Below are 24,186 nucleotides of genomic sequence, written 5' to 3'. Positions count from 1 at the left end.
TCACTATTACTCTCTCATACTGGTCACCAGAAATTCAACATGGCACCTCATGGCAAAGAACTCTCTGAGGATCTGAAAAAAAGAATTGTTGCTCTTCATAAAGATGGCCTAGGCTATAAGAAGATTGCCACGACCCTGAAACCGAGCTTCAGCACGATGGCCAAGACCATACAGCTATTTAACAGGGCAGGTTCCACTCAGAGCAGGCCTCGCCATGGTTGACCAAAGGAGTTGAGTGCACGTGCTCAGCGTCATATCCAGAGGTTGTCTTTGGAAAATAGATGTATAAGTGCTGCCAGGTTTGCTGCAGAGGTTGAAGGGGTGGTGGGGTCAGCCTGTCAGTGCTCAAACCATACGCCGCACACTGCATCAAATTGGTCTGCATGGCTGTCATCCCAGAAGGAAGCCTCTTCTAAAAGATGATGCACAAAAAAGCCTGCAAACAGTTTGCTGAAGACAAGCAGGCTAAGGACATGGATTACTGGAACCATGTCCTGTGGTCTGATAAGACCAACATAAACTTATTTGGTTCAGATGATGTCAAGCGTGTGACACGAAAACCAGGTGAGGAGTACAAAGACAAGTGTGTCTTGCCTGCAGGCAAGCATGGTGGCGGGAGTGTCATGGTCTGGGGCTGCATGAGTGCTGCCGACACTGGGGAGCTACACTTCATTGAGGGAACCATAATTGCCAACATGTACTGAGACATACTGGAGCAGAGCATGATCTCCTCCCTTCAGAGACTGGGCCACAGGGCAGTATTCCAATGTGATAACGACCCCAAACACACCTCCAAGATGACCACTGCCTTGCTAAAGAAGCTGAGGGTAAAGGTGATGGACTGGCCAAGCATGTCTCCAGACCTAAACCCTATTGAGCATCTGTGGGGCATCCTCAAATGGAAGGTGGAGGAGCGCAAGGTCTCTAACATCCACCATCTTTGTGATATTGTCATGGAGGAGTAGAAGAGGACGCCAGTGGCAACCTGTGAAGCTCTGGTGAACTCCATGCTCAAGAAGGTTAAGGCAGTGCTGGCAAATAATGGTGGCCACACAAAATATTGACACTTTGAGCCCAATTTGAACATTTTCACTTAGGGGTGTACTCACTTTTGTTGCCAGCGTTTAGACATTAATGGCTGTGTTTTGAGTCATTTTGAGGGGACAGCAAATTTACACTGTTATACAAGCTGTACATTCACTACTTTACATTGTAGCAAAGTGTCATTTCTTCAGTGTTGTCACATGAAAAGAGATCATAAAATATTTACAAAAATGTGAGGGGTGTACTTACTTTTGTGAGATACTGTAATTAAACTATAAAATGTATGTAGTGTACAAGCCTGTATGATGAGCACACATTACCTCAAGTACTCTTTTTCTGATGGCTGGTATCAAGCCATTATCATACAAGGCTTTCAGAAGTCGGAAAGTGTTCCCACCACCTGGACACAAATTACAGACATTCAGTTCAAATACAGTGGGTTATACAGTAGTTTTTTTATTTGTGTACGAACCATGGATGACATTTAGTTTGGCAAAGCAATGTGTGTTATAAACAATTTGCACGTTAAAAAAATAAATAAAAAACTGTTAATTTTATTTTGCATCTCAGTGCTGCTTTTTGCATCTCTTCCAACATTTTCTGGCACTTCTTGCCTTCAAGCATTTGCTTCAGCATCAGAAGCTCTGTTTTGGCTTTCTGATAGTAACGGAGGTAGCCCAAACTTGTGCTATGTGTGGTGACATGGCTGCTTGTAGTTTCCACCAAAGATGTGTGTGACAGGATTATAACTGGCAGACAGTTGTCACCTCATCACAGGAAGTGCCTGAAAATGTAACTTAATTGCAGGATCACCAATTATTCTTTTCATGAAAAAGACCCAGAACAACTTTTGGAATTACACATAACATGTTTAAACCTGTATTAATCCCCAAACCAAAAATGTTATATTTAGTATCTTCTGCATTCACCCCCCCCTCCCACCCTCCCCCCCTCTATTTTTACCTGGTGATCTGGTCAGTATCATACTTACTGTAATAGAGTGCCCCCAATCTGGCACACAGGAACACCTTGGACAGCAGTGGTAAATGATTTGTCACAATACTCTTGGCCCTTGTACACACGGTCGGACATTCTGACAACCAAATCCGTTGGATTTTATCCGACGGATTTTGTCCGAAACTGTTGCATACACACAGTCGGACAAAGTTGTCGGAAAATCCGGTTGTACATAACGTGATGACGTTATTTTGTTACGTTCAGGCTAGTAGCCAATAGCTTTGGTCTAGGAATTTGATCTGAGCATGCGTGGCACTTTGTCCGTCGGAGTAGGCTACACATGATCGAAGTCAGATTATCCGACAAAACGATCCAATAGGACACATTCCATCGGAATCTCCGACCGTGCATACAAGGGCTTCACATATGTGCAACTGTGGGTTCGTGCCTGGGGTTCAGTGCATGTCTGTTCACCGTTTCAGGTGCGATTCAAGTCCGAATTTGGGACTGAATTTGCACCTGGACCGGACTTAAATACGCACAGGGTACTTTTGCAATCTGCTCTGCGGCCACCCAGGACCTGTGTGAACCGATTCCATTGAAAGCCAGTCACACTCGCCTGTCATGTGAATTGGAAGCGGTGAAGCCCACATCTAATTTGTACATACAGTACACTATATTACCAACAGTATTGGGACGCCTGCCTTTATGCGCACATAAACTTTTATGGCATCCCAGTCTTAGTCTGTAGGGTTCAATATTGAGTTGGCCCACCCTTTGCGGCTATAACAGCTTCAACTCTTCCAGGAAGGCTGTCCACAAGGTATAGGGGTGTGCCTATGGGAATGTTTGACCGTTCTTCCAGAAGCGCATTTGTGAGGTCATGCACTGATGTTGGATGAGAAGGCCTGGCTCGCAGTCTCCGCTCTAATTCATCCCAAAGGTGTTCAGGACTCTGTGCAGGCCAGTCAAATTCCTCCACCCCAAATTAGGGCATCCATGTCTTTAGGGATCTTGCTTTGTGCACCGGTTCAAATTATTTTGTAAAGGGGGATTATGGTGTGGGTTTGTTTTTCAGGGGTTGGGCTTGGCCCGTTAGTTCCAGTGAAGGGAACTCTTAAGGCGTCAGAATGCAATGACATTTTGGACAATTTCATGCTCCCAACTTTGTGGGAACAGTTTGGGCGTAAAGAAAGGTCCATAAAGACATGGATGAGCAAGTTTTGGGTGGAGGAACTTGACTGGCCTCCACAGAGTCCTGACCTCAATCCAATAGAACACCTTTGGGATGAATTAGAGTGGAGACTGAGGTCTAGGCCTTCTCATTCAACATCAGTGCCTGATCTCACAAATGCGCTTCTGGAAGAATGGTCAAACATTACCATAGACACAACACTACTACCATCAAACCTTGTGGACAGCCTTCCCAGAAGAGTTGATGCTGTTATAGCTGCAAAGGGTGGACCAACTCAATATTGACCCCTATGGACTAAGACTGGGTAAACACGATCCGATTAGCGGATGAATTTTCGTCCATTTTTTGTATGCTGCTAGTCTCATATCGAAAGTGAAGAGGTTACTCACCATACGAAAATTTTCGTACGACAGAATTCAATGTCAGAAGTGACATAATGTGTTGAATTGTTTTGTATGTGTTTTGTTTCTGAGCATGCATAGTCTTGCTATGACTAAATTTTAGAGCCTACACATCCCGTTTTTGTTGTCCGAAACTTTATAATCGGCTGTTGAAAGCACCATACTAACGATCAGATAATCATCAAGATCGTCCATCGGATGAAATTTTACTTCCGACTTTCACTACTTCCATGTGTACGGGCCTTAACCACTTGCTTACTGGGCACTTAAACCCCCCTCAGTCCTAGACCAATTTTCAGCTTTCAGCGCTGATGCACTTTGAATGACAATTGCGCGGGCATACAACACTGTACCCAAATGAAATTTTTATCATTTTTTTCCCACAAATAGAGCTTTCTTTTGGTGGTATTTAATTACAGCTGGGAGTTTTATTTTTTGCTAAACAAACAAAAAAGATGGAAAAAAAAAATCATGTTTAATAGTTTGTTATAAAATTTTGCAAACAGGTCATTTTTCTCCTTCATTGAAGTGCGCTGATGAGGCGGCACTGATAGGCTGAACTGGTGGGCACTGATAGGCTGCACTGGTGGGCACTGATAGGCATAGTTAAGGCGGCACTAATAGGCACAGATAAGGTGACACCGATGGGCACAGATAAGGCGGCACTGATGGGCAAAGACGGGCACAGATAAGATGGCACAGATGGGTGGCACTAAGGGGCACTGATAGGTACCACTGATAGATGGGACTGATGGGCACTGATAGGTGGCTCTGATAGGTGGCACTGCTGGGCACGGATATGTGGCACTGGGGTGCAGCACCTTTGTTGAGGCAGATTGTGGGCACTGCTGGGTGGCACTGTGGGCACTGCTGGGTGGCACTGTGGGCACTGCTGGGTGGCACTGTGGGCACTGCTGGGTGGCACTATGGGCACTGCTGGGTGGCACTGACAGGGGGGACACATTTTTTATTAATGTGGCAAAGCAGGGGGCAGGTGGGCACTGGCAGGGCTGGCCGTGATCGGGACTAATGTCCCGATCACGGGCGCCGGTGATCGGCTTTTTATTTTTCTCCTCGCGCTGTCAGCGTGAGGAGGAATAATAGCCGATTACCGGCTCCGTTATATCACATGATCAGCTGTCATTGGCTGACAGCTGATCACGTGATAAGGGGTCGGGATCGACCCCTTACACGGATCGGTGATCAGGCGAGTCTCGTAGACTCGCCGATCACAGAGCGCGCCGCGCGCACCCCTCAGGGGGCGCGCAGGCCGCTCGTGCACAGGACTATGTCAATAGACGTAGTCCCGGCAAAGGAGATCCGCGTTGTAGCCGTCATTCGGCTATAGCGCGGGTCTCAAGTGGTTAAAGGAGTTGTAAACCCTTGTGTTTTTTTTCACCTTGATGCATCCTATGCATTAAGGTGAAAAAACTTCTGACACTGACCGGCCCCCTAGCCCCCCGTTTTTACTCACCTGAGCCCTTCAATCCCTCGATGGAGACGCACTCTTCCTCTCTGCCCGGGGGTTCTCGGCTCTTGATTGGATAAATTGATAGCAGCACAGCCATTGGCTCCCACTGCTGTCAATCAAATCCAATTATGCGGGCGCCGGGGGACCCCAGAAGACAGTGATCCAGACCACACTGTGCAAAATGAACTGCACAGTGGAGGTAAGTATGGCATGTTTGTTAATTAAAATAAATGAGAGTTTACAAACCCTTTAAGACTGGGATGCCACTCTGTGTAAAGGCAGGTGTCCCAATACTTTTGGTAATATAGTGTATGCGAACCCAGCCTGAACTGCTACAATTGTGGAAGAGCTTGTTCTGTAAGAAAAACACCACACTTACTGGCTGGATCACAGGTTAAAATAAAAAAAAGAAAGCCTAAAGAAGAAAATGAATACAGCCACCACACCTAGGAACTGGTAAGCTGCAATATAATAAATATTTGCTTTTGGCTTTAAAGTGTTTGTATTTTGTATTTTTTTGTACCCTGCAAGGTAAAGCCATAATGTGCTAGTATGCATCACATACTAGCACATTATATTAAAAAAAAGCAAAGGAAGAGGCGCCTCTGGGTGTAGAGATAACAAACACTTTAATTAAAAAAACGCATTTATTTCAGGCAACTCACATTTTGGATGTGGTCTATGAGCATTCAGTCACTTTAAAAGCTGAGCATGGATGTGGTCATCTAGTAGTCCATCAAGCTGAGGCACTGTAGCCGCTAGTGGCCAGGAAGTGGCACAGACGCGGAGAGAGATGACATCATGAGGTGGGTGCGACCGGTTTCGTGAGCGTACAGGCTGAGGTTGTTTGACAGCCGCGCTCCTTCATCAAGCAAGTGGGACAAGAAAAAAGACTGGTATATATAGGCCATGCACAGGAGGAAGGGGAGGAGGCACTTAAAATGCAGGTGCAGAGGATTACAAATCTTAGTTGCAAAAAATAAAAAAAAATAAAAAAATAAATAAAAAAAAGGGGGGGTGTCAGCGAGAACATGAAATAAGATATAAATGGATTGGAAATGGAAGATGAATAAATAAAATAATAAAGATGATGAATGTAAAAATAAAATTAAAAATAAAATAAATATAACAATAGTACTGAAAAAAAAAAAAAAAAATATATACAAGACTCATGGGTCAATACAAAGACAGCAATAGATAAATGATATACACACTATATCATAAATAAATTAAAGTTAAACCGACATGATATGGAGAAAAGGGAGGGAGAGAAAAGGAACAATATAAAAATAACTGGCATGAGGAATAAAAACTAGTTGTATAAAAATCATGTATTAAGAACTTACTGCTGATGCAAAAATATAGATATGTATATAGGTCAAAAAATGTACACATATAAACATATATGTACATATGCACATAAAACATAGGAACTATAAAGTATGTACGAGGCGCATGGCTACACAGAGGTGGATGCATCTAGAGCTTTGCGCACACATATTACATGTATATATATATATATATACACACGCACACACATACACATATGCACATACATATACAAAAACATGTGCATATGTGTATGTGTGTGCGTGTGTATATATATATATATACATGTAATATGTGTGCGCAAAGCTCTAGATGCATCCACCTCTGTGTAGCCATGCGCCTCGTACATACTTTATAGTTCCTATGTTTTATGTGCATATGTACATATATGTTTATATGTGTACATTTTTTGACCTATATACATATCTATATTTTTGCATCAGCAGTAAGTTCTTAATACATGATTTTTATACAACTAGTTTTTATTCCTCATGCCAGTTATTTTTATATTGTTCCTTTTCTCTCCCTCCCTTTTCTCCATATCATGTCGGTTTAACTTTAATTTATTTATGATATAGTGTGTATATCATTTATCTATTGCTGTCTTTGTATTGACCCATGAGTCTTGTATATTTTTTTTTTTTTTTTTTCAGTACTATTGTTATATTTATTTTATTTTTAATTTTATTTTTACATTCATCATCTTTATTATTTTATTTATTCATCTTCCATTTCCAATCCATTTATATCTTATTTCATGTTCTCGCTGACACCCCCCCTTTTTTTTATTTATTTTTTTATTTTTTTTTATTTTTTGCAACTAAGATTTGTAATCCTCTGCACCTGCATTTTAAGTGCCTCCTCCCCTTCCTCCTGTGCATGGCCTATATATACCAGTCTTTTTTCTTGTCCCACTTGCTTGATGAAGGAGCGCGGCTGTCAAACAACCTCAGCCTGTACGCTCACGAAACCGGTCGCACCCACCTCATGATGTCATCTCTCTCCGCGTCTGTGCCACTTCCTGGCCACTAGCGGCTACAGTGCCTCAGCTTGATGGACTACTAGATGACCACATCCATGCTCAGCTTTTAAAGTGACTGAATGCTCATAGACCACATCCAAAATGTGAGTTGCCTGAAATAAATGCGTTTTTTTAATTAAAGTGTTTGTTATCTCTACACCCAGAGGCGCCTCTTCCTTTGCTTTTTTTCACAGACTTTGGAACATGGTTTCTGTCCTTCACTGATGGCAGCCCTGGATATGGAGCTCCTGGTTTTAAATGCTTTCCTTTGTTCTACTGGACAGTAGCTTTTATATTTATAACCATACGGATCTTTTCATAATATGGACTCTCATTCATTTAATTGGATCTTTGGTTTCAATTGGTGAGAGACTGGTGGACATTGGGAAAATCTTTGACCCTGTTTTTGCGCATTTACTTGTGTATAGCACATTATATTAAACTTACCTTAAAACAAAGCTGTTCCAGCGCAGAGATGTCAGAGCTGCAGGCGCTCCCATTTTCACCCATCTTGCTTCCGGGGTTTGCGGAATCCAGCTCTGACTGTAGCTTCCATGCGGGAGCCGACATTCACAGCGCAGGTCTCTGAAGGAACGGCATGGCTGGTCGTTCATTAAACCCTTTCTATATTTTAGTTGAGGAAGCCCAGACATACATATGTACAGCTATCCCAGGCCTCCATTGATCTAATGAGAACCTCCAGGGCCAGGGATAGCTGACATCATTATGTATGTAGTGGGTTGTGAGACATAGTGGGTGTGGAGTAGTTAAAGTTATTGGGGCACCAGACACTTCTTGGATAAAAAAAAAGGTTTATTTGTCTTAAAAAATGTTTTGGGGGAGAGAGGGTTAGGGCCAGGACACCCTTAGGTAGTTGCAAGATTAATTGGCAGAATCTGAGACTTCATTAGAAGGACAGCAATGCAGGGGAAGGCATCCAGCAAGATGCCACATCTGCATGTGTAGGAATGATGTCTCCTATGTCCTCCTACAGTCTTTAACAGTTCTAAACACAAATCTTAAAAGTTCCTTCCCTTTCACTACAATCACTCCTTGTAGTTCTTCAGCACACTGAGCTCCCGGTCTCTCACTAGATCCACTGATTCACTGCCACTGAATCCCTTGGGCTCCTCCAATCTTCAGGGTGGTATCTTCCTCAAGCGTCTCTGCTGGGTCCCTAGCTTGGCACTATAGATTCCTCTCAAGCTTCACCTCCCAGCCTGCTTGGTCCCTGGCTTGACACACAAGGCTGCTCTGCAAGCGTCACCACCACTGGCTGGGTCACTTCCCTGTCCCCGGTTGGTGAGAATGCTGCTCCGGTACTTGCTTCAGTTACTCACTGTGGTCCCTGGTAATTAGGGAGATAGTCCCTTACTGGCAACGACTTCCCCTTCTAACTTCTCCGGCCGGCAGAACCGACAATGTTGGTTGGACTGCAAGCCGCAATCCCAACCCTTCGCTGCTCTCCTGCTTCTGGACAGGCCCTCAGACAGCCTAGCAGCCAGATGTGCCTGGGATAGGCCCAATCTCTGTCCTAGCAGCCCAGGCAGTACAACACAAGTCCACCCAAACAGCCACCCAGGTGGCACAGAACACAGATCACCTGACTCCATATGAATATATAGGCTCTCCCAGCAGGCCAAGGGATCCTAGAAAACCCCTGCTCATTGGCTGAGACACCCCACATACCCATGATCTGACCTTGGGTGCCCTTCTCATGTCTAGTACCACCAAGTACCTGACCACCTAGTGGTGGAAGAGAAAAGTGCAACAAGGCCAAACTTAGGGAGAAATCAATAGATCTCTAACCATCAACCAAGATAAATACTCCTGGCAAGTAAATTTGTGAGGAGCAACCCTGCCTAAACTCCAGGGTGCTACACATAAAATGTACAGTCTTCTTGTTGGAAAATGTGCCTCTCTTTGTTGCTTGGCCAGATGCTTAACCACTGCTCCTGCCTCCCTGTTCACATGTATCCCCTTCAGCTAGCCGGTTGATAAGCAGACACCTGTATATGCAAGCTCCTAGCTAGAGCTGTGTGTGTAGTAAAAAGCACGCCCCTGCTCCCTCCTCCAACAAAGATGTAAGATTCTGCTAGAGACAGTGCGTACTACATCCCTCATCCGCCTTCATATTGCAGGGAAGACCACTGCTTTCTTCTTATCTGCCTCTATCCAAGTTGTAGGGACTATTAACAGTCTGCATCTGTGAGGACATCTGTCAGGTGCCAGAATAGCGATAATCCTTTGGTATATAAAACTTTGCTTCTACATATTGGAGACACTATTGCTTATGATTCAAATTTCTTAAAAGGGACTTCTGCACCCTATGACTGGTAATTGTTTGGGATGCTTTTCAAAGATACTTTTACCGTGTGGACTCCAGCTTTAATAAAGCTTATTTATTGCCATTGATGTGTTAGTGGGTTTTCAGGTCCAGTTACATGGTGGGTCATTTCTGGAAACAGTAGGAGAACCTATCATTTACCAGGAGCTCCTGCAGGAGTGGGTGCTACACTGTATTAAAATTATATACCATAGGAGTACTGTACTGCAAATTAAATTTACCAATATGTATCACTTATAATTTCTGGTGTTTTTTTTCCCTTACTGAATGAATGCATTATGTACTGTAACTGTACTTTGCTGCAAATGGTACTTACCAATAAATATGGCTTCCGATTTCTGCACCGCCTCTACAGGATCCACTGCCTCATGTATGCTGTCTAGGCCATAACCTGAAAAAATATTAAGAGGTTGTATGAAATATGTGAATAAGGTCAAGAAATCTCACAACGGTGACTATGTAATGTTCACAAATGTGAGCATTATGTTAAGAGAACCAACTGTTTGCATTTTTAATCTCTTATCTACCAATGTATGTTTATAAACATCAGCGTATACAAGGGGTTAAATTAAGCTTAAGGATAATGTTGCAAGCCGTGAGCTTGCTATTGATTTTTAAAGCCAGCTTAGGGATTTTTGAAGGTGTGCCCCAGTTGGCAGCACCTGGCAGTGGATTTCAGGCGCTCCCATTCCACCAGGTAAACACTTCCCACAGTGACAGCAGGAGGGGATCAGGCAACAACCTTCGCCAATACCCCCTACAGGACTAATGAACTGTCTATTACACTATTATACAGGATTTATATAGCACTAACAGTTTGCACAGGGAGACAGTAAAGTTGCAATACAATAAAATCTGATGGTCATACTCTATTACCGACATGACCCCCATTCGATTCATCTCCCGGAATGTCCGGGGACACAACGATAAGATCAAGAGATCCATAGGATCAATGAGCCCATAGGCAATGCAGACATTATTGTGTACTACGGTTTTATTTAATCCTGTTCTCAGTGAACCTCGGAAAGTTATTGCTTGCTATACTTTGTGATATCTATGCCATGATTACTTGTACTGTATTACCATTGTAAAGTGTTTTACCTTACCTGTTTGTTTATATCCTATGGCAATCAATAAAATTACAAATTGTTTACTTATTTACTTTTTTGCAACCGCGTGTCTCATTTAAAATCCCATTTCCCCTTGCTCCCTCCCCTCTTTATGCTGATGTTAGGGATGGAAATGTATAAGCTTACCGGGCCATACTTTCACTTAAAGTCCCAAGGGATGGACAATTGACCTTACCAGGCCATGTCTTCATTTAAAGTCCCTAAAAATATTTTCACTTTAATACTCTGAATATTCGTTGTATCGTATACAATTGTTCCATTTATATTTTTAATAGTGCCTATACCTGGCGGGCAATCTTGATTACGGGCTATTGCTTCTAAAATATGACCTACCTGCTCCCCCATTTCATAATGTTCTTGTTTTAAAAAAAAAATCTACTATTCTCTGATTTTGATAAAGAATGTTCTATACTTTTTTGGGCTTCCTGCCAAGCTAAACATATATCTTCCGTAAGATCCAGTATAAAATCCTGCTCTACTTGGTTCACTTTTTGCACTACTTCTAAAATTAAGAGATCAACAAGGCAAGGAGAGGTAGAACTTACTTTGATTATCAGTCCTTGCAAATAAGCTTTCATAGTGTCCCACACTACTGACAATGAGGTTGAGTTCTTACTCTTGCAAAAAAAGGCTGATAGCAAATACTCAATTCTATTCCCCTCTGGTATCAAGGATAACCACTGTGGATTGACTTTCCACAGTAATCTGGGTAGTTGCACCCCGGTCCTCAAGGATAAGATCATAGAAGAATGGTCTGAGAGACCAATCGGGCCGTACTGAATTGAATCTAGCCACGGAGAAAAAGAACCATTCCCCAGGGCCAGATAAATTCTTGTTAACAATCCGTAGGTGCTGGAACAACGTGAATATTCTCTACTTAATGGATGTCTAAATCTCCACATATCTACCAGCCCCATTTCCTGTAATTGACTAGAAAAGACTGTTACATGTCCCCTCCTATTAATCTTATTAATACTATCTTCTTCCTTATTTAATAGATTATTAAAATCTCCCATCAAAAGCGTTGGGCGTTGGGATATCCAGGCATTGTGCTATTTTATTAAACTCTATTTTCAATGCATCATCTTTATAAGGAGGAGGAATATAAATGTTTACCAGTAAAAAATGTTTTCTCAAGTCATCTTCCAGGACGGCACACCTGAGAGATGAGAGGCTCCTCCCTACAGGAAACACAATCAATCGACAGCTGTTTTAAGTCCCCACCCTTCCCCTTGATCCTCAGTTTTTGATTGTGTTTCTCCCTACACAGCGAAACTGTTTGTTTTTTTCCAAATGACCCGAAGCCTGGGGCTGGTGGTCTCCCCCTGGGAGCCGGACCACAAGCCTGGGAAGCCTCTGGGTCTGGTAGGATATTCTTGTCCTTCCTGGGGGGTTCCCCTATCTTTTCCTCAGGGCGGGCAGCAGAAATTGGAAGAGCCGCCCTGAGAGCTGAAGGACCCTGGGTACAGTGGTGTACCCAGAACTTCAGGGGCCATTATCCTGTCTCCCCCTCCTTACCTGTACAGGTGGCTGTTCAGACGGGGGTGCTGGCCATCGGTTCTTTCCAGGGGGATCTTGTCCCCGACTCCTGGGTCCCCGGTAGCTCGCGTGGGCTGCCGGAGAGGGCGTGGCAACAAGCACCCGCGTCATTTTCAAACTTCGGGAAAATGGCAGCGGCGTTCTTACCCAGGAGGGAAGGCTGAGAGTCAGTAGGAGCAGGCGCCCACATCCTCCTTTCTCTAGAGCGAGGAGGCACCAGTTTACTACGGTGGATGTCTGCCTTAACCACCTCAGATATGAAGATGGGAATGAGGAATGGAAGGCATTGCCCCCCCCCCCCCCCATGTATATAGACTGACTGACTGGTACAGTGCAGGACACAGCCTAACCTAGCACCTCCCTATGGGGACAGCAGTTGGGGGGGGGGAGCACGTTGGCGGCTATCCTCCTTGCGTGTGGACCATAAGGATGGAAAAGCAAGCCCGCTGGCTGTGGCAAAAAGAGGAAGACGACAACGGTGAGTACTTTACTTTCCTTTTGCCGTGGGAAATTATCTGCAAAATCCCCAATTCCAGCCAGAGGGTTTCTGGGCATTTGAGATCTCACCTGGGGTCTGGATTCAAATAGCCCTTAAGCTTCTGCTAAAAACACCAGCCGCAGCTCCCTCTTACATCAGAGAAGCTGTATGGTGGACAGGTGGTGCAGAGGAACGAGTGTGCCTAAACCACCTCAGATGAGAAAGAGGTAGGTAGGCCATTGCTCCCCCTTCCCCGTGTATATACTGACTGGTGCAGTGCAGAACTTGGGGTCGGGATACAAATAGCACAGACGCCACTGCTAAAACCACCAGCCACAGCTCCCTCTTACAGCAGAGACACTGTGGTTATCGCAGCAGTAGGTTGCCAGCCTCTCCCTACATGCCCAGTTGTGGTACATTTAGTAGGGATGAATATAGCGTACAGAGGGGACCTGGTAGATACAAAGTTACTTACAGGCCAGGTATACCACTGAACAGGTTATTAATTGGGCAGTGGTTGGTGGATTCAGAAGCTCCCCTGGTCAGCAGGTGCACTAGGTTACCGGCCCTATTAGCCCAGCTGCTAGGAATCTGAAGTTGCTTCACAATGTTTAAAAGCTGACCTAACATTCAAGGATGGGCAGAGACCAAGCTACTGTGTGGCACAGTAGGGGTTCCCTTGTCACAGATCCTCCTTTTGGGGGTTGCCTGCTATAGTTAACTTTCATAAGCTCCAACCTCCCACTCCACCTTTACACTGTGTTTATATTATAATGTAGGAGGTAAGAAGAAACTTTTTTTATTGGTTTGGGCTACAATCCACTCAGTGGCAGATCTAAAGGCGATTCACCATAGATCGCTCCCTACATCCTTTTAATTGAGGATTTTCTGTGCAAACCTATGCAAGAGCTACATAATTGATTGTTTGAAGCCTGCAAATAGCTATTTACCTCCCAGGCTAAACTGGTAACCACCTCTTCTAGAGAGCTCTTAAATTGGTCTCTAGGGCTGGGCTCATTGAGACTTTAGTTGCTAATCAGCACCACCTGGATTTGTGCTGGCTAGCGTTTGCTCAGTCTATGGAGGTAAGGTAGGACAACAACTACTACTAATAGTAGGGTGTCCAACCATTTTAGGATCTGTTCCTTCACTGGTGGTGAAGGTTTAGTATCTACAGCCCAGGCTATGCCTATGAAATAAATTGCCTGTTGGTTATTTCATAAAGGGATAGACCATGACTCCTCATTGGCTGCACACCAGTAGACCTCAGTAGTGAAGGTTTGTGCTTGCTGGGATGTTTTTGTGGCACAGCAGAAATACACATTGAGATTTGTGACATCTCTGCTTAATAAGGACTATATTGCTGTACATCAGAAATGCACTGCACTGAAGCTTGTTTGCTGTCCTTTATATCCTAAAGGTACTGCTTTGTTTGGCTACAGATCAGAAAAATACAACAGTGAAGGTGGTCTGTACTTTCTGGTTTTGTGTTGCACAGCAGAAATGCACATCATTGAGTCTGGTGACATCTCTGCTCATAATGGTTATATTGCTGCACATCAGACATACACAAGATTGAGGTCTGTCTGTGGGGCTTTGTGTCCTGTTTTACTGCCTTGTTGGTTACTTATCAGAAAGGCAGCAGTGAAGTCTGATGGTCCTGATTTGCGTGGCGCTGTGCTGATTCAGACAGTGCTATTAACAGCAATGGCTGCCGAGTTTAAACATGCGATTTGACATGTTGAGTCGCATGACAAATCATTTCAATATGGATGTGCTATCTCTATTCATAGTGTTTTATTGTTGCACATCAGATTTATACAGCATTAAGGTCTGTGAGGTTTTGTGTCCTGTATTACTGCCTTATCAGAAAGGCAGCAGTGAAAATTGATGGTTCGAATTTGTTGGGCTACATAGTAGAAATACAAATTGAACCCCTGCCAGGTGTAGTACATATACTGCCTTTGGTAATCCATGTAGCACCACAAAGTGGTGTTGTGCTGATTTTAGCCAATGCGATTTGACATGTTGAGTCGCAAGGCCAAATCGCTTCAATATGGATGTGCTATCTCTATTCAGAATTGTTATATTGTTGCACATCAGACATATACAAGATTGAAGGTTGTCTGTCCTTTTATGTCTTGCATATACTGCCTTATTGGCTGCATATCAGAAAGGACACAGCAGTGAAGGTTGCTTGTCTTTTTCTGATTTTGTTTTTGCTGCTCAGCTGAGAGACACATTGAGGATGGTGGCCTCTCTGCTCAGTATTGGTATATTACTACACATCAGACATACACAAAGATTGAATGTTTGTGTCCTGTATGTCCTATATTTACTGCCTTATCGTTTGTATATCAGGCTAAGCAGTGTTTCTCATGGATCTACCTTTCTGCATCTTGGGGATACACAGCAGGGGTTTGTTGGCTGCAATCCTCCAGGGAGTCACAGCATTGGGGACCCCTTACTTGTTCGACCTGAAAATTGCTATTTGTTTTTTTCCCTGCGACCTGTGTAATCTTGAGGTCTGTGGATCCAGGAATCGGGGACTGCTGGTGTCGCACAGACACAAATGGTACCCATTGGAAGCCATAGTATATGACTTCTCATGCGTCTTGCAGTCCCAAGTCGCAGGTTGGGTCGCACGGGTGTGGGAACCCTAAACTTATCTGTCCCTTCTGATTGAGGTTTTGCTACACAGCAGGAATACTCATCATGACGTTATTGTTTTATTTTGCAGCAGACCAGAAAGATTGCAGCTGTAAAGGCTGTCTGTCTTTTTCCTCAGTGTCTGCTTTTATGTTGTTGCACAGCAGAAATACTCAAGATTGAAGCTTGTTGGTGCTTTCTGTTTCAGAAAAACACAATGCTGCAGGTTGCTTGTGTCCTTTCTCAGTGTTGGTTCTATCTGAACTACACTACAGAAGTGCATGACAGAAAGGATTGTCTTGTGTTCCATATTTTTCCCTGTGGCATAGCAAAAATGCACAACACGGGAGTTTGTGTTCATATTAATCTTATAACTGTGGTGGTTTGTCAGAAATACACAACATAGAAGTTTGGGTCTTTCTGTCTTTATAGCCTTGTTTTGCTGTACATAGGTAAAGCACAACAGTAAAGGGGGTTCCTGTCCTTTCCGTATTTATATATCAGTTATGACCTAGCTAGCTGCACTAAAGAAATACGCAGCATTTAGGGTTTGCTTGAGTCTTAATGTTTTTACGTCTTGGCAGCACATCAGAAAACCAGACTATGAGGACTGTTTGTCTACGTTGAGGTTCAGATTTGGGTCTCTTCCCATATTTGATATATTGGTTTAGCTAGTCACACTCAGGCACACAACATTGTTGTCTATGCTTGTGTCCTTTCTGTCTAAATCTATTGTGCCGTGCCCACAATCTATGATCATTTTATTTGTGATATTAATAATGCATGTATCACCTTTTTGTATTTCAGCCTTCTTTTCCATGGAGGGGCCAGGAGTTCGGGCTGCAGCTGCCACATGTCAGAAAACCTTGACCACTTGCATTCAGGGATGCCAGAACCATTTCCTAGGGTTGAAGCCCTGTAGGGTTATGGGACACTGGAGGAAGGGGATAATGAATCGCCCTGTTTAGTAAGAACTTGGAGAGTTCTGTTCAGAGGAGTATTAGGGCCTAAGGATGAAGTATAAAGATGTATACCCGATCGAATAGGTTTCGGCTCGGTTCATGGCCTTCATTTTGCCCTTTTAGCAAAACTAGACATAGCAATATGGGTAGTCTACTCCTGCTAGGGACTTTAATCTCCTGAAGAAGGCTCTCAGGCGTAAGTAAGGACATAGATTGGGGCGTGCCTTAAACCCAGGGTTCAAGCTTCTGTTAATCTATTTCCCTTAAGTAGGCTTCCCTTTAGTCTTTTGCTGACATAAAGATAAAAAGGAAGCAGTTTTATTTCCCTCAACAGGATAGTGTTAAGACAGGCCCTCTTATTGATTAATGTAGTGTCCTTGTCTTACACAGGTCTCTTATTTATCTTTTTAGTGGTTCTAAGTAGCACCTACAGGCATAATAGGCCATGGTTGTTAGATGTGTGAGATAGGCAACATTGCTAACCTACAAGTTTAACATGTTTTCTGATTCCATTTTTAAGAGCCCATTTCACCTAGATACTGCATCCGAAGCGGAAAAGGCAGGAACATCTGTGGAGCAGACCTGCAGATCAGCCGCATGATCCAGCTAAGATGCCTTCATCAAGCATATGAGCGTATGGAGTGGAGGTAAAGCTCACTGCAGAGCCAAGGTTCGCCAAGAGGGTTTTGCAGTGGCCCCACCCTAAGGTAGGCCTGAGGTACTTGTTTATCCTCTCAGGTGTGCCGTCCTGGAAGATGACTTGAGAAAAGTACCAGTTACTTACCGGTAACTGTCTTTCTGGGAAATCTTCCAGGACGGCAGGCCTACTTCCCGCCCGTTGGAGGAGGGAAAATTCTAGAACACTAGAAGGTGAGTACCTATGAGGAATGATTTCCCTTGTGAACCTGGTTCAGGAGTTACTTCTCTACAAACTGAGGATCAAGGGGAAGGGTGGGGACTTAAAACAGCTGTCGATTGATTGTGTTTCCTGTAGGGAGGAGCCTCTCATCTCTCAGGTGTGCCGTCCTGGAAGATTTCCCAGAAAGACAGTTACCGGTAAGTAACTGGTACTTTTCCCTCCAAAGTACAAATAAGCATCAAATAATGACCATTGGGGTCTTTGATGCTCTGTGTACATGAAAAAAGGAGAGAACTAGAACTTAAGGCACTTACTCCACATGAATAGGTAGAATAGGTGGCATAATACTGACACCTATATCTAGAAGTTCCAAACAATGTAATATCTTCCCCTCCCAAATGAGTCTCCTGCAAACACACTATTTCAGGTTTATAAAATTCAAATGATTCCAGCACTGTTTGTCATTTATTCCTATCCCCCAAACCTCCGCATTCCAGGACATCAACTTTATTTTACTCAACATCATCAACATCTTCTATCAAATGAAAAAAAAAAAAAACAGGATAAAGCCCCCTCCCCCCAAAAAAAAACAAAAAACAAACATGATTTTGATGTATTTTACCTTCTGTAGTATACAACCATCCCTCAACCCTCATACAACCTGTGCCTGAGAGCAATCCAAACCAGCTGAAAATTCTCCCCTAAAAAAAAACAATATGGGAGATTTCAGCTCTGCAAACCTGGTCTTCACGGGACACATACAGAGGAGCCATTAGTAGCTGGTCACGGAGTCTCATTAGTACCTTAAGAAAATTGGAGAGCGAGGAGTGACGACCCCGGGATAATCCAGCAACCCATCACCCCTTCCTCTCCTCCCAACCTCCTTTCCCTGGCCCCATTTTGACACCCGCCACCCCAAAAAACAAAAAAGGGATAAACACCCCCAGAACCCCCCCCCCCCCATAAATTTGAAGCGAGATTACCGCCTCTTATCTAGTCAAGTATTTACTGCTCCTGGAGTATCAAAAAAACTGTACTATATCTCCATCATTGATGCACAATCTAGCTGGGAAAAACATTGAATAAGTAATTTTCAGCAATCGTAATCTACGTTCAACAAATTTCGCCCTTTGTTTCTGCACTTTGGCTGAATAATCTGGGGAAAAAGACACGTTGTTACCATTACATTCAATATTACCCCATTGGCGTTGTCATGGAAACTCTCTTGGGCTTTGTACACAAATCCACACCGTGCCAAAATGTGCACTTCCAGCATCAAAATGCACACAAAGCACAAAACAATTCCTTCGTGCTTAAAAGCATGTTTGTATCAAGCTCTTCGGTATAAGGAAATTTAAGTACAGATAGAATCAGAAAATATGCTGCTTCAAGCTGGAGTCTCAATGTGTCTGTCCTCACGAGCACAGGCACTTTGTTTATTTATGGGCAACAAAAGGAATGACAAACAGGAAACCATGACCCCAACAGCCAATTGCTTCCCCTATGCAAAATGACATCACAGGAAATGACAACATAGGAAATTACAACAGTAAAGGGGAGAGCATCCACAGGAGTGGGGGGGAGAAGTGCATGTCTCATCCACTTGAGACATGTACACTGACCCCTGCCTACTACATGCATGCACATCCACCATCTTGGTCAGCATGGAGCCTATTCAATACTGCTCAGAGTAACCAGTATCTAGTAAGATCATATTCTTACAGGCTTGAGACGATCTGCGGGGACATTGCTCTTGTCAATATACGGTACAAGTATACCAACAAGGCAGATATAAATGTTCTCTTATAAAAGAAGATATATATCCAAAAGAGATAGCATAACCACAATAGAGATACAATATATATATATATATATATATATATATATATATATATATATATATATAAATTAGTTTCTCTCGTTTTGCGGACTTCTCTTCTCTAATGTGCTTAGATATTTGAAGAAGCCCAGCGTATTGCGCTTGATACTTACAAACCAGCGAACGCCCACACACACTGAGAACACGTCTCCAAGCCCATGAGAAGGATTTCATACTGATGGTTTTACCGCTGGTCCCAATTCAACCCAAGTGCGTTCTGCTAGAGCGCGCCTCAGTTAAAGCAGACACAGAGAGACAGATTTATAAATATTGGGGAAACCGCGCTAATGCGTTCTAGGTGTAGGATTGACAAAACCAGAAATTGAACTAAAAAAAAAATATATATATTTTTTAGGTTGCAGCCCCCCCAAACGAAGAAAATCCCCACACGGGGTTTCCACAACAATAAATAAAACCTAAAAAACTGGGGTATCTACCTCTTACTAAAAAATAATAATTAATAATTACAAACACCTAAAAGGAGAGTATATTTTGGTGGGAAACCCTAATAATGCCAGCAAGTCCAATAATGCACCAACTTATTCTAAGAACTATCCTGTCTCTCAAATAATAATCTTATATATCCAGTTACCACCACATGAAGATATTGACTCCCTGTCAAAGGAGATACAATGCAATACTTAACCACTTCCCACCCGGCCGATGCATATATACGGCCGGGTGGGAGCCGTCTACTCCTGATAGGACGTTCAGGAACGTCATTCAGGAGTAGCGGGATCGCGCGCGCGCCCGCGCAGCGGCGCGATCCCGATGTGCTCGTGTCACCCGGACACGGCACATCTCAGATCGGCAGGAGGGCTCTGTGATTGGCCCCCCTGATCACATGACGGCCGTGTCCAATCACGGCCGTCATGTGATGTAAACAAACAGCCGGTTGCTAGGCAATCGGCTCTCCTCTCCTCACACGGAAGTCACCGCTGAGGAGAGGAGAGCAGAACGCTGCAGCCGGCTGATGATCAGTGAGTATGGGCTGCTTTTTACAGCTTTTTACTCACTGATCATCAGTGTAGTGTAAACACACAACACACCACACAGTACAAACACAGTCCCCACATATGTCCCCAAAACACACATGTCCCCAAAACATACATGTCCCCAAATAATAAAAACACATGTCCCTAATAATAAAAACATGTCCCCCACATATGTCCCACTAAAATCACATGTCCCAATGATTATCTGCACACATATGTACGTGATCACCTGCACACATATGTACATGATCATTTGCGTACATATATCCGTGATCACACAAACCAATTATTATACACTTAACGGAATTTTTTTTACCAAAAACATGTAGCAGAATACATTTTGGCTTAAATTTATGACAAAATTTGATTTTATTGGATTTCTTTTCAAATAGAAAAAAGAAAATATTGTTTTTTTTTCCAAATTTCCGCTATTTTTGCGCTTATATCGCAAAAAAAAAAAACGGAGTCGTGAATAAATAACACCAAAATAAAGCTCTATTTGTGCGAACAAAATGATAACAATTTCATTTGGGTACAGTGTAGCATGACCGCGCAATTGTCACTGAAAGCGCTAGAGCGATGAAAGCTGAAAATTGGGCTGGGAAGGAAGGGGGTGAAAGTGCCCTGTATTGTAGTGGTTAAGAACCCACTAGCTCTAATTCTGTACAAAATTAGACAGAATGGTAACCTCTGCTATTGACATCTAAAATCACATAGATTGACCCTTTGCGATTCGGACAAAAATATAGTAAGTGTGACCTTATCTAGTGTATTTTTTACATCCGTGTTGAAAGAATTATAATTTACCAAGAAAATATATAAATTATGTGAAAAAAAATCTAAATAACAGTGATACTCTATGCGACCATGACCTTAAAGTCGCATGAGTAGTAATAATGTGACTTATCCAACAACTCATCAGCTAAATTTGTAAACAAGTCTAATTTGAAAGTGCAGATATATGAAAAAGTGTATGAAATGCAATTAGATACAAGTAAGACAATTCAAATTCAAATTAAAATTCTAAAGTGCAAAATACTGTAAACATATATCACAAACAAATATTCCTAAAAAATACCCAACAAAGTGAATGACGCGTTTCATCATTGACGTCTTCAGCGGCGGTGTCACGCCACTACACACTACGCATTAAATAAGGCATAATCATTATGGCGTTTTTTTCGTTTTCTTACTTCCTTATTTAATGCGTAGTGTGTAGTGGCGTGACACCGCCGCTGAAGACGTCAATGACGAAACGCGTTTGACGGAGTTAAGCTTACTACGTCACTTCCGGGTCGCCTACGGTGGTTGGAACGCAGTTGGAGCGCACGCTGCGCATCCACCGAGCGGAACCCGCAGTGTGTTTAGGAGATTCGGTAATAAGGGCTCTACCCTAGGGGAATTTACAAATAATATATTTTTGCAAACGGAACTAATCTGGGAATATTGCTCACTCTTATTGGAGCAATTTATACTACTCAGGATTGTTCCTGTCCCCTTTGGGCCAGATAGCCATTAGCGTATATTTTATCTGTGTTTTTTATTAATTTTTTTATATTTCTTACACACATTATCTTGATTCTTTCATTTTATTTTTTGGGGTTGATATATAAGAAATGGTTTAATAACCCACGGAGTCTATGTTAAGTGGAAGTTTTGGACTGTGTTCCATATTGATTACCATTCTCTTTTATAGACCCTTTATCAAGATTATATGAATTTTGTTTTTTGTGGAAATAAACGTTTTTTAAATTTTTTATCAGCATCTCCTTTAAAATAATTTTTATACATATTACACTATGGAGACTATAATTTTTTTCCTATGAGGGCAAAATGGAATTTTCTTCTGGATACGAATGACCATACAGCATATGGACCAAGGAGCTGGATTTCCTCAAAGCTGGTTTAAAGGCGAAGTACCCCTGTAGGTGAGTGGGGCACCTTGTGGGGGAGCACGGAAGTCACTTTGAAGAATTTACAACAAGCACTAAAGTCACCTTATGAACATCTACTGTTGGATTTGCACAATTGAAGATTTTTGACAGTGGACACTATAGACTTTTTGGGGGGTTTTTTGGTTTTTCCCTCTCTTTTTTTTCTTTTTAGAATTAACCCCTTTTTTTGCTTGTTTTTTGCTTTGTGTTTTTTTACTTGGGTTTTTATTTTATTTTTAATTTTTTATTCTTGGGTTTTATTTATTTATTTCTATTTTTTACTATTTTTTGTGATTCACTTTGTTGGGTATTTTTTTAGGAATATTTGTTTGTGATATATGTTTACAGTATTTTGCACTTTAGAATTTTAATTTGAATTGTCTTACTTGTATCTAATTGCATTTCATACACTTTTTTCATATATATGCACTTTAAAATTAGACTTGTTTACAAATTTAGCTGATGAGTTGTTGGATAAGTCACATTATTAATACTCATGCGACTTTAAGGTCATGGTCGCATAGAGTATCACTGTTGTTATTTAGATTTTTTTTCACATAATTTATATATTTTCTTGGTAAATTATAATTCTTTCAACACGGATGTAAAAAATACACTAGATAAGGTCGCACTTACTATATTTTTGTCCGAATCGCAAAGGGTCAATCTATGCGATTTTTAGATGTCAATAGCAGAGGGTACCATTCTGTCTAATTTTGTACAGAATTAGAGCTAGTGGGTTCTTAAGTATTGTATTTTATCTCCTTTGAAAGGGAGTCAATATCTTCATGTGGTGGTAACTGGATATATAAGATTATTATTTGAGAGACAGGATAGTTCTTAGAATAAGTTGGTGCATTATTGGACTTGCTGGCATTATTAGGGTGGTTTCCCACCAAAATATACTCTCCTTTTAGGTGTTTGTAATTATTAATTATTATTTTTTAATAAGAGGTAGCTCCAGATACCCCAGTTTTTTAGGTTTTATTTACAGAGAGACAGATGACAATCTATAAAACACACATCCTAGAATAAAATGTCCACATGAGTCCATATAATAAAATTTCCACAACAGTGTGCCTGATATAATATAAGATCTCTGTCTCCAGAATTTAATAACTTGATGATAACTGGTCTGGGCATGCCTTTGGGTGGCGGGGACTGACTGGGTATACGATGGGCATGCTCAATTGAAAAAAGCCTTGAAAAACCCTCCACCCCCAATATATCCATTAACCATTTCTCAAAAAAAGCAACAGGGGATTGGCCTTCTTCCTGCTCCGGGAGGCCTAAAATGCGAAAATTATTACGTCTCTGTCTATTTTCCAATCCTTCCAGTTTCTGTCCATAGGATTTTATCTGTGTTTTGATTGGCTGCAAGTCCTGTTTAATTAGGGATAAAACATCCACCAACACACCCACCCCTTCTTCTACAGCAGTTGTACATTCACATATTTTTGGATTCTCCTGCTTCATAACTGCAATATCAGTCTTTAATTCCAACATCTGATTTGTTAATGATAATAACAAGTTATTACAGGCCTGTGCGGCCATTAAGAAGTCACTTAAGGTGGGTTCCGCAGTTAATAGAGAAGAGGATGGGTCATTCTGCAGTTTGTTTGCTTACCCACCGCCTTTTGCCTCCTGGTCATGTGGCGGATGGCCCACTGACTCTGCATATATTTTAGAGTCCAAGTTTGACATTAAAGACATACTAGATATTGATCTCCCCTCCAAACCCCATGAGACCCGAGGAATCCAAGACACCTGTGTTAAATCAGAATCTACCAAATTGTGAACAGTCTTGAGTCGATAGGAGGCTCTTTGAGAGATGTCCTGTATGTCCTGCTTGTCCTGTGTGTCATTGGTCTCCATAAAGCTCGATTTAGAAAATTTATTAAATTCAAGCCCCGTTTAACAACATTTTCTCTAGACCCTTTTTTAGAAGCTGCCTGGGTTTTACCATGGAAAGTATTGGGAGCACCTTCCACACCGG

At 42.3% G+C, this 24,186-nt stretch overlaps 1 protein-coding gene across 3 annotated transcripts in view; it reads right to left on the bottom strand.

Moving 5' to 3' along the window:
- LOC143924323 (alpha-aspartyl dipeptidase) overlaps window positions 1-24,186 on the bottom strand; it is a 76,931-nt gene that overhangs the window by 15,685 nt on the left and 37,060 nt on the right. For all 3 annotated transcript variants that reach the window (XM_077448573.1, XM_077448574.1, XM_077448572.1), the window contains 2 exons: window positions 10,082-10,156; window positions 1,365-1,444 (listed from right to left, as the gene is read on the bottom strand). In XM_077448573.1, the coding sequence (XP_077304699.1) occupies window positions 1,365-1,444; window positions 10,082-10,156 (155 nt within the window). The remainder of the gene's footprint in view (window positions 1-1,364; window positions 1,445-10,081; window positions 10,157-24,186) is intronic.

The sequence above is a fragment of the Lithobates pipiens genome, unplaced genomic scaffold (assembly GCF_037356315.1).
Source record: "Lithobates pipiens isolate NorthernLeopardFrog02 unplaced genomic scaffold, aLitPip1_a1.2 Scaffold_22, whole genome shotgun sequence".
Taxonomy (NCBI): domain Eukaryota; kingdom Metazoa; phylum Chordata; class Amphibia; order Anura; family Ranidae; genus Lithobates; species Lithobates pipiens.
Note: the sequence above shows the minus strand (reverse complement) of the source record. Positions and strands in the feature narration are given on the sequence as shown.